Source organism: Muscardinus avellanarius (assembly GCF_963383645.1).
Source record: "Muscardinus avellanarius genome assembly, chromosome: 18".
In the NCBI taxonomy this organism is placed as follows: domain Eukaryota; kingdom Metazoa; phylum Chordata; class Mammalia; order Rodentia; family Gliridae; genus Muscardinus; species Muscardinus avellanarius.
In genome coordinates, this window is record NC_137804.1 from 41,856,678 (window position 1) to 41,867,697 (window position 11,020).

Below are 11,020 nucleotides of genomic sequence, written 5' to 3' on the forward strand. Positions count from 1 at the left end.
GTGGGGGCGGCGCCGAGTCGACTTTCTCTCTTAAGCCCCGAAGGAATGTCGGCGGATTTCCTGAAACCCGACCCCGGCCGCCCGCCGGTCCGCCCGCCCCTCACCTGGACCGGCTCCCCCGGGGACTGCAGGAGGGGCGAGGGGCTCACCTGGGGGGCCGGGGTCAAGTCGTCTTCCGTTCCCCTCCAGCGGCCTCGTGGAGCGGAAAGGGAGTGGGTGGGCAGCAATCAAACTCTCCCTGGGGCCCCGGGGACAACTGGCCGGCGACCCAAACCTCCCAGCCTCAGTTTCCCCTCCTGCAAAAGGGTATGAAATGGCCCTCCTTTATTATTATTATTTTTCTTTTTAAGAGACCCTCCACCTATCTCTGAGCCTTCGCGGGGCTCTGCCCGCGTCCCCGAGCTTCCCTGGCTTGTCACCTAGGCGGACCCCCTTGGCCATTTGGGGGTCCTCATTTCCAAATTAGGAAATGGGTCCATGCTACCGGGACCTATCCTATGGGATTACTGCAAGGAAGTAAGTGGTTGTCGCGAGAGTGTTTGGTTTGAAATGAATGAAGGACTGTAATCGTGGAAGGGTTCTGTGCGCGGGACTCGAGGTGGCGAGCGTGGGCTTGAATCCCGGCGCCGCCCAGGAGCCTGCTCCCCACCTGCGAAGCGGGGGGCAGTGCTGGTCGCAGGGAGCGTCCCCAGGCCCCGGTGGGTTAGACGCGGGGTCCCCGGCTAGATCCCGCTGCAAACTGCGGGGCGGGAGGCCCTCGCCTCGGGGGAGCTGCGGCCCAGCCTGGGAGGGGCGGGGCGGGGCGGGGGAGGGGCCGCGCCGGGATCCAGATGTTCGGGGTCCGCCAGGCACAGCCGCGCCTGATTAAGCCACTTGGGGGCCGGCCGGGGCCGCGAAGATGAAAGCGAGACGGCCGGCCGGGGAAGGGGGCGCGCCAGGCCCCCCCGGCCCCTCCTCGCCAGCCGGAACCTGCGGCGCCCTCTGACCCGCCGACCTGGGGAGGCCCCCGCCCCGTCTGCGGGGGCGGGGCGAGGACCGGCCTCCAGGCACCTGCGCCCGGCAGGCCCGGGGGATGGACGGCTCGCACAGGCCGGGGGGTAGAGGCGCGCCCCGGCTTCCCAGGCGAGAGAGGGGAGGCTGGTCTGTCACCGTGGGCTGTGGCGGTTATGGCAGCCAGAAAGGCCCCTTTGGTCCCCAGGCTTTTCACCAGAGTTAGAAATTTTGAGCCGGGCGTGGTGATGCACGCCTTGTAATCCCAATACTCGGGAGGCAGAGACAGGAAGATCGCAGGTTCACGGACAGCCTCAGCGACTTAGTGAGGCCCTCTGCAACTTAATGAGAGCCTGTTTCAAAATAAAGAATAAAAAGTAGGGCTGAGGGTGTAGCCTGGAGGTAGAATGCCCCTGGGTTTAATGCCCAGTACCACACAAGAAATAATTGTATTTATTTTTTATTTTTAGTTGTATTTGTTTTTTACATATTTATTTTTTGCGGTACTGGGGATGAAACCCAGGGGCTTTGTATCTCCGAGCTATACCCCCCAGCCCTATTTTTTTAATCTTTATTTTGAAACAGGGTCTCACTGAGCTGCGAAGGGCCTCACTAAGTAGCTGAGGCTGTCCACAAACTGCGATCCTCCTGTCTCAGCCTCCCGAATGCTGAGATTACAAGTGTGCGCGACATGCCCAGTTATTTATTTATTTATTTTTGTGGTACTGGGGATCAAACCCAGAGCCATTCTACATTGGAGCTAAATACATTTTAAAAATTTGGCAGTTGCCACCCCTGCCGCCGATCCCTGGCGGGAGGAGGGGCGGCCTGGGGAGAGGGGCCGTTTTTCCGTGGGTCAGGGTGTCAGGATTGGACCGGGGAGAGGACCTGGTACGGTTGGGCGGGGGGGGGGGGGCTGAAAGGGTTCCCCGAAGGGGACGTCCGACCTGCGGGTTGCCACCCCTCTGAACTGGGTGCCGCGAAGACCCCAGGCCTCAGCCAACCAAATCCCGCGCCCCCAACCCGCCTTGGCTGGGCTCCGCTGTCCGGCTCGGCCTCAGTCCACGGGTCCTGGCTGTGGCCTCTGCCTGGGTCGCCCTTGCCCGACCGCCACGCGTGGCCGGCTCAAATGTCGCCTGCTGGGCAGGCTGCCCCCCACGCCCCCGGGCCACGAGACCCCGGCCCGTCGCACCGTTTCATTTTTCTCTTTGGGTCCCGGCGCGGGCAGGGACGCCCCAGCCCCTGGGTACCCGAGGTGGCGCCGGGGATGGGGCCACCTGCCCCGCCCGCCCCGCGGTGCCGCAGAGCCCCCCCCGCGCGGCCCCGCATCCCCCGCCCCCCCTTCCCAGGCTGCCTCGCTCGGGTGACGTCAGCCCCGGTCCCCGCCGCCGCCGCCGCATCCTCGGCCCCGCGCACCGCCCGGCCATGGCTGCGGTGGCGCTGCCTCGGGCGCTGCCGCTGCTGCTGCTCCTGGCCTCGCCGCCCGCCGCCGCCGCGCCGCCCGCGCCCGACCCCTTCGCCCCGCAGCTGGGGGACACGCAGAGCTGCCAGCAGCGCTGCCGCGAGCGCGGCCCCGGCCCGCGGCCCCCGCAGGTGAGCGCCCGCCGGGCCCCCCGGAGGGGATGCGGGGTGCCCCGTGGGGAAGAGGCGTGAGCCCCTCTCCGATGGGGCGGGGGCGCTTCTCTGCGAAAGTGGGGCGGGGGGGCCCTTCCAGCCCTAGGGTTTGGGGATGAGCGCTGGTGATGGAGGGGTGGCCGGGGCTGAGGCCACCTCCCCCCCCCCCGCGGCACAGTTGCACCCCGCTCCTCTTCCCCGCCCCCCAGAGCTACCAGCCCCCATTATAATCTCGCCCCCCAACCCTGATCTAAACGGGGACAAAGGTCGCCTCGTGAGAATTCCTGTCCAGAGGGGCCCCCCAAGGGTCCATTTTGCACCATTTCGAGGCCCTGTCCTTTCTTTCTCAGAGCTACACTGCACCTCCCACGTATTCTTAGCCCCTTCCAACCTCATCCCAGTCTCCCTGGTGCGTTCTTCCCCCTGCCGGTCCCCCTGGCTGAGCCGCGTCCCCTCCCCCAGGTGGGGGCCGAGGGCCCCTCGGAGTCCCCGTATGACAAGGCCATTCTGGTGAGCGCCTGTGAGCGCGGCTGCCGCCTCTTCTCCATCTGCCGCTTCGTGGCCCGAAGCTCCAAGCCCAACGCCACGCAGACCGAATGTGAAGCTGGTGAGGGTCAGGGCTGGCCGGGGTGGGGTGGAGGGAGGTGGCCAGGAAGGGCCCGTGTCACCCCCTGCCACCCCTGCAGCCTGCGTCGAGGCCTACGTCAAGGAGACGGAGCAGCAGGCCTGCAGCGAGGGTTGCTGGAGCCCGCGGGAGGAGACCGAGCTGAAGCAGAAGGTGGGAGCCTCCCCCACGTGTGCCCTGGACCCCAGACTCCGCCCTCTGCAGTGTCCCAGCTCTGCCTCTCAGTCCCGGCCTGCTGGTGACCTGAGCAGAGCCCTGGCACCTCAGCTGTTATCCCTGTGACATGGACCTACCATCCCTCACCCCCACCCCCCAGACCTTAAGGGGAGGAAAGCCACGGCTGCTTCTCACACATCTGTCCCCGTCCAGACCTGACCTGAGCCTGCCTTGAATTCCCTGTGCCGCTCGGAGGCACCAGTCACCCGTGTCACCTCTGTGGGATGGCCCACGTTGCAGCCAGGCTGTGCGAGACGTCACCAGGGCTTGTGGCCACCCCTCACCTCCCTCATCTTCAGTGTCCCCAGAGCTGCCAGATGCAGGACCAAGCGGTTTCCCTGTGACAGGCAGATGGTCACTGTCATCTGGGGGGCTTAGGACTGAGGGTGGGTGCCCTGAAGTACGCATGCCCAGAACAGAAGTAACCATGACTCACCCGGCATAGTCCCCCAGGGTCCCAAGCAGTGCTGCATAGGAGGAAACCGAAGCAGAGCCAGAGGCCCATAGGCAGGGCTTAACCTCCTTCACCTGATGGCCCACAACTCCAGACTTTTGGTGTTCAGAAAAGCGCGCTGCAATGTGCCCTGGACCCATTCAGAGCTCTCTTGACATCCTCCAAGTAAGAATGCAGATGGTGGCGTGGTGCTGCTCGTGATCAGAGCTCGCCCGCCTGCCTGTGCCCTAAGTTACAATCCCAGCACCACAATACAAACAGTAAATGATAATCAAGCTGAAGCCAGGCGTGGCAGCGCACGCTTGTGATCCCCGCGCTTGGGAGGCTGAGACATGAGGATCACACGGGTTCAAAGCCAGCCTCAGCTACTTAGTGAGGCTCTCAGCAACTTAGTGAGACCCTGTTTCCAAATAAAATATAAAAAAGGTCTGGGAGTATAGCCCGGAGGTAGAAAGCCTCTGGGTTCCACCCCCAGGACCACCAAAAAAAAAAAAAGGAATAAGCCGGGCGTGGTGGCTCAGGCTTGTAATCCCCTCCTGAGCTTGGGAGGCGGAGACAGGAGGATCGCGCAGGTTCGAAGCCAGCCGCGCCTGGCTTAGGAGACCCTGTTTCCAAATAAAAATGTAAAAATAGGTCTGGGAGTGTAGCCCGGAGGTAGAAGGGCTTCCAGGAAACCCAGTACCACCAAATAAATATAATAATAATAATAATAATAATAATAATAAATAGGGCTGGGGTGTAGCTCAGAGGTAGAAAACCCCTGGGTTCCATCCAAAGTACCACAAAAGGAATAATATTATAATAAGGATGGCAAGGATTTTCCTAATAGTGGCTACTAGTTCTTAGGAGTCTGTGCTAGCCAGGTGAGGTGGCGCACACTTGTAATTCTAGTACTTGGGAAGCTGAGACAGGAGGATTACAGGTTCGCAGACAGCCTCAGCTACTTGTGAGGTCCTCTGCACCTTAGACACTGTTTCAAATAAAAGAATAAAAAGTGGGGCTGGGGGTATAGCTTGGCGGTAGAATGCCCCTGCGTTCATCCCCAGTACTGCATGGAGAAAAATAAAAGTCTGTGGTCTATGTGGGCTGGGCGTGGTTAGTGTGACATGTCACATGCCTTTAACTCCAGTACCTGGGAAACTGAGACGGGAGGGTGACGAGGGCAGCCTCGGCTACATAGGGAAGCCCCCCGCAATTTAGCAGTACACAGTTTCAAAATAAAAAATAGGGCTGGGGTTGTGACTCCAAGGTAGAATGCCCTTGGGTTCAATTCTCAGTACCACACACAAAAAAATCTGGGCTGGTGGCACACACTTGTGATCCCAGAACTTGGGAGGCTGAGATAGGAATGTTGCAGGTTTGTGGCTAGCCTCAGCTACCTAGTGAGACTACTTAGTGAGAACTTGTTTCAAAAATAAAGAATGAGCCGGGTGTGGTGGCGCAGGCTTGTAATCCCCGCACTTGGAAGGCAGAGACAGGAGGATTGCACTGGTTTGAAACCAGCCGTGCTGGCTTAAGAGACCCTGTTTCCAAATAAAAATATAAAAATAGGTCTGGGAGTATAGCCCGGAGGTAGAAGGGCTTCCAGGAACCCCAGTACCACCATAAATAAATAAATAAATAAATAAATAAATAAATAATAAATAGCTGGGCTTCGTGGAACACACTGTAATCCCAGCATTCAGGAGGCTGAGAGGGAGGATTATAGTTCGCAGCCAGCCTCAGCTTCTTAGGCCCTCTGCAACTTAGTGAGACCCTGTTTCAAAATAAAAACTAAAAAATGAGGCTGAGAGTCTAGCTTGGAGGTAGAATGCCCCTGAGTTCAATCCCCAGTACCAAAAAGAAAGAAAGAGGGAGGGAGGGAGAGAAAAGCGTGCTGTGCTATGCCGTGTGCTTGGCAAAAATTCTCTGGTGGAAGTCTTGTGGCTACCCCATGAGGGAAGAGAATCATTCCAGTTTATGGCCCAGAGAGGGCAATCTGTTTTTCTAGGGGCACAAAGCCCGCCACGTGTGGTGTGAATGTTCGCATCCATTTGTATTTTGCTGTTGTTTTTGTGTGTTTGTTATTTTGTTTCCTGGGGGAATTCTACCTCTGAACTATATTCTCCAGACCTTTTATTTATTTTTATTTATTTATTTTTTTGCGGGTCTGGGGATGGAACCCAGGGACATCCAACCTCCGAGCTATACCCCCTGCCCTAATTTTTATTTATTTATTTATTTATTTATTTATTTATTTATTTATTTATTTCGGGTCTGGGGATGGAACCCAGGAGCATTTGACCTCCAAGCTACACCCCCTGCCCTAGTTTTTTTTATTCTTTAATTTGAAACAGGGTCTCACTGAGTTGCGAAGGGCCTCACTAAGTAGCTGAGGCTGTCCACGAACTGTGATCCTCTGGTCTCAGCCTCCCAAAATGCTGGGATCACAAGCGAGCACCACCACACCCGGCTTTTATTCTTTATTTTGAGACAGGGTCTCTCTAAGTTGCAGAGGGCCTCACTTAGTAGCTGAGGCTGGCTGTGAACCGCGATCCTCTGGTCTCAGCCTCCCGAATGCTGGGATTACAAGCGTGCGCCAAGACGCCCGGCCTCCCAGCCCTATTTTTATTTTGAAACAGGGTCTCACTAAGTTGCTGAGGCTGGCCTTGAACTGTAATCTTCCTATCTTAGCTTCCCAAGTACTGGTATTAGAGGCGGGCACTACCATGCCTGGTAGTTTGCATTCCTTTATACGAAGGTCTGGTTGCCCCAGAGCACTTAGTTAAGTCTGAAGAGTCCATTCCCCTGGGCCCCGTCCGCTGCTGAATGCTCTGCTTTGCTGACACTTCTGTTGGGCCTCCCTTCATCAGAGAAAAGTCCTGGAAGCTCCTAGTGGGGCCCTGTCCCTCCTGGACTTGTTCTCCACCCTCTGCAATGACCTTGTCAGCTCTGCCCAGGGATTCGTCTCCTCCACCTGGACTTACTACCTGCAGACTGACAACGGGAAGGTGGTGGTGTTCCAGGTGAGCGCTTTGGTGGGGGCCGCATCAAGTGGCAGGCGGCGGCCAGGGTGAGGAGGTGCGCAGGCTTGGTGTTGGCTCACGGGGCTCCGAGTCCCCAGCAGGCAGCAGCAGGCGTGCCAGGATGCAGGCAGGGGTCAGTTTCACTCCACCCCTCAACTCCGCTTCCTTCTGGGTTAGCTTCCTTTCCCAGCATGCCCTTTTCCATTCCCAACAGGGTGGGTGCTGGTGGCTCTAGATTACAACCCCTCTCGTTTGAACTGAACTGCGATTGACTGATTGGCTGGTTGTGTGACCATCCTTGGCCAATCTGTCCTTCTCATGGTTGGCCAGGTCATCTTCCTACTGGGGGAGCTGAAGGATGATGTTTAGGCAAATGGAGAGGCTTAGCCGGGCGCGGTGGCGCACGCTTGTAATCCCCGCGCTTGGGAGGCTGAGACGGGAGAATCGCGCGGGTTCGAAGCCAGCCTCGGCTACTTAGTGAGACCCTGTTTCCAAAAAAAATAGAAAATAGGTCTGGGAGTGTAGCCTAGAGGTAGAAAAGCCCCTGGGTCCCAGCCCCAGTACCACAAAAAAAGGGGGGCTAAGAGAGCAGAGAAGGGCACCCCTGATATCACAGCCCAGTACCCGAGGGTTGGTGTTCTTCCTTTCCCCGAGGGGAGCTAGAAACTGGCCGGGCAGGACACTGTAACTGCCTGGGGCCCAGGGAGGGCTGCCAGGGGCTCGGCACTGCCCTTCTAACGGTATTGCTTCTGTCTTGCTCCTGGCCCAGACCCAGCCTGTAGTGGAGAGCCTTGGCTTCCAGGGGGGCCACCTGCAGCGAGTGGAGGTGACCTGGAGGGGATCCCACCCCGAGGCCTTGGAGGTGCACGTGGGTAAGGCCTGGCCTGCTCCAGCGCCCTCTCCATGCAGCCCCAGGCCAGGAGTCCTCCTGGAAAATGGCTCTGCGGGACCTCAGTCCCTGGGTCCCAGAGTCCATCTCCAGGGTCTAGAGTCTAATTGTAGGATTCACAGTCCATCTCCAGGGCTCATGGTCCATCTCCAGGGCTCACAGTCCATTGCCAGGGCCCATTGTTTTTCTCCAGGGTCCATGATCTACGTTCAGGGCTCACGGTCCATCTCCAGGGCTCACAGTCATCTCCAGGGTCCATGGTTCACCTCCAAGGCTCACAATCCATCTCCAGGGCTCATGGTCCATCTCCAGCGTTTATAGTCCACCTCAAAGGCTCATAGTCCATCTTCAGGGCCCATGGTCCACCTCCAGGGTCCAGGGTCCATCTCCAGGACTTATGGTCATCTCCAGGGTCCATAGTCCACTTCCAGGGTCCATGGTCCATCTCCAGGGCTCATGGTCCATCTCCAGGGCTCATGGTCCACCTCTAGGGCTCACGGTCCACCTCCAGGGTCCATGGTCCATCTCCAGGACTTATGGTCATCTCCAGGGTCCATAGTCCACTTCCAGGGTCCATGGCCCATCTCCAGGGTCCATGGTCCATCTCCAGGGTTCATAGTCCACCTCTAGGGCTCACGGGTCATCTCTAGGGTCCATGGTCTATCTCTAGGACCTACTGTTCACCTCCGGGGCTCATGGTCCATCACCAGGTCCCTTGGCCCATCTCCCAGGCCTCATCGATCTGTCTCCCAGGGTTCTGATCCCCGTTCCAGCAGTTCATGACCCTTGCCCCAGGTCCCAGCATCCTTTTGCTCCAAGGCCCTATGGCCTCTGGGTGGAGGCTGGGAGGCCCCTGAGACACGGCTTCTCTCCCAGACCCTGTGGGCCCCCTGGACAAGGTGAGGAAGGCCAAGATTCGAGTCAAAACCAGCAGCAAGACCCAAGTGGAGTCTGAGGAACCGCAGGACAATGACTTTCTGAGCTGCATGTCCCGGTCGGTGGCGGGCCCTGGGGGTGGATGAGGGTGGGCTGGGAGGCCGGGTCTTGGCGCTGAGCGGTGCCTGCTGCCTGGGGCAGACGCTCGGGGCTGCCTCGCTGGATCCTGGCCTGCTGCCTCTTCCTATCTGTGCTGGTGATGTTGTGGCTAAGCTGCTCCACCCTGGTGACGGCGCCGGGCCAGCACCTCCGGTTCCAGGTGGGTGGGAACAGAGGGCCTGGTGGGCTTGTGGGGTGGAGGGCGCTGCTCCTGGTTCTGGGTGGGGCCAGGTTTAGTCCTCGTTCCTTGGGGTGAATTCTCTGGTTAGCTTCATGACATCAGGTGAGACTCAGCACCTTCACCCAGCATTCTTCACCCAGTCTGGGAATGAAATCAGTGTGTGTGGGGGGGCATGAGGTCAGGAACTCAGCGACACCCCCCCCCCATCCCTGCAGCCCCTCACCCTGGAACAGCACAAGGGCTTCGCGGAACCAGAGTGGCCCCTGTACCCGCCCCCGTCGCAAACCTATGAGGACAGCCCCCCACCCTACAGGCTGAAGCTGGACCTCACCCAGCTGTAGGCCTGCACAGCATGCAGAAAGTCCAAGGTCAGGCAGCACCAGCCTGGGCCTCCTCCCCCCCAGATGCTCGTCCTCCCCAGTCCCATCCCTGGCTCCTGCACCCAAGTCCTCCGCACTCGACGCTGGCTGGGGGCAGGGTCTGGGCTCCATCCTCTTGTCCTGGGACGCGCTACTTTCTGTCTTCTCTTGTGTGGCTTTCTGAGTATTTGAACCCCCACTTGATGCCGCCTTCTCTTTCTCCCCTCTCTGGGGGCTGAGGCCATTGGGGGCTGCCTCCCATTGGACCTCCCCTCCTTCCTCTCCGTGTTTCCAGAGATCCAGTCCCCCAAGAGAGGGGACAGTGGGCTCTCCATGCTGGGAAGGCAGCGGGGGCCGGGGAAGAATAAAACACATATATAAAAGACGCTGTGAACTGAGCCTGCTTCTGTCTTTCTGCCTCAGGGTGGGGGGTGGCTGGAGTGTCCCCTTTCCCCTGCCCTGAGAGTCCCCAAGAGTCCTCACTGGCAGGAGGACAAAAATCAGCTATTGAGCCGGGTGTGATGGCGCACACTTGTAATCCCAGTATTCAGGAGGCTGAGACCGTAGGATGGCGCTCTGCAGACAGCATCAGCTGCTTAGTGAGGCCCTTTGCAACCCAGTGAGACCCTGTTATATAAATAAAGAATAAGAAATAGGGCTGGGGGGTGTAGCTCAAAGGTAGAATGCCCCTGGGTTCCATCCCCGGTACTAAAAAGAAAAAGAAAAAAATCAGCTGTCTCCTTCCAGGACGGTTCGTCTGCTTCCTGGCCCAAGTCACAGGCCCTGTGAGGGCATGTCCCTGAGAAAGTGGCTGTCACCTGGTCCCTCTTGGAAGAGGGACAGCTCACATGGTAAAGAAGATATCTGGCAATTTTGTGGCTATCTGGCTTCCCTTCCCCTATCTCTTGGTGACAGGGCTCTAGCCCGTTGGGGACAATATCAGGGTTTATTTTCTCTTTATTGTCAGAAGAAACTACGCAAGGCTTTTCCCCCACTATACCTTGTAGTAGCCGGGGCTCATGCAAGACTAGGAAGCCATGCCTGGCTCTCCAGCCTTCTTTTTTTTAGGGGCTTTCTACCTCTGGGCTATACTCCCAGACCTATTTTATATTTTTTTATTTGGAAATGGGTCTCACTAAGTAGCTGAGGCTGGCTTCGAAACTGTGGGATCCCCCTGTCTCCGCCTCCCAAGTGCGGGGATTACAAATGTGCGCTACTATGCCCGCCTCTCTACTGCCTTCTGACCTTCTGTATCTCTTCTTTCTTTTCTTTCTTTCTCTGCATCTCTTCTTTCTTTCTCTCTTTCTCCCTTTCTCTCTCTCTCTCTCTTTTTTTTTTTTTTTTTTTTTTTTTTGCGGGTCTGGAGATGGAACCCAGGGGCATTCGACCTCCAAGCTACACCTTCTGCCCCATTTTTTATTCTTTATTTTGAAACAGTGTCTGTCTCACTGAGTTGCAGAGGGCCTCACTAAGTAGCTGAGGCTGTCCGCGAACCGCGATCCTCCTACACCCCCAGCCTACTTTATTTCAAAACATTCTTGCTAAGTTGTTCAGACTGGCCTGGAACACGCCCTTCTGCCTCTGCGTCTTGAGTGGCTGAGATGACGGCTGTCTTCCCCACATGGGTGTGGGTGTGGAGGCCGGTGCGTTAC

The 11,020-nt window shown here is 57.9% G+C and overlaps 1 protein-coding gene across 2 annotated transcripts; it reads left to right on the forward strand.

Moving 5' to 3' along the window:
- Positions 1-2,415: 2,415 nt before the first annotated feature.
- TMEM59L (transmembrane protein 59 like) lies at positions 2,416-9,350 on the forward strand (the record flags this gene model as incomplete). Of its 2 annotated transcripts, none has more annotated exons than XM_080715301.1 (8): positions 2,416-2,583; positions 3,067-3,211; positions 3,291-3,382; positions 6,752-6,916; positions 7,674-7,776; positions 8,670-8,787; positions 8,871-8,988; positions 9,225-9,350. In XM_080715301.1, 8 exons carry the CDS (start codon positions 2,416-2,418, stop codon positions 9,348-9,350), a joined length of 1,035 nt encoding a protein of 344 aa, XP_080571427.1. The 2 variants fall into 2 exon arrangements, with proteins under 2 accessions (XP_080571427.1, XP_080571428.1); XM_080715302.1 differs by having other exon boundaries at positions 6,752-6,904.
- Positions 9,351-11,020: the final 1,670 nt, after the last annotated feature.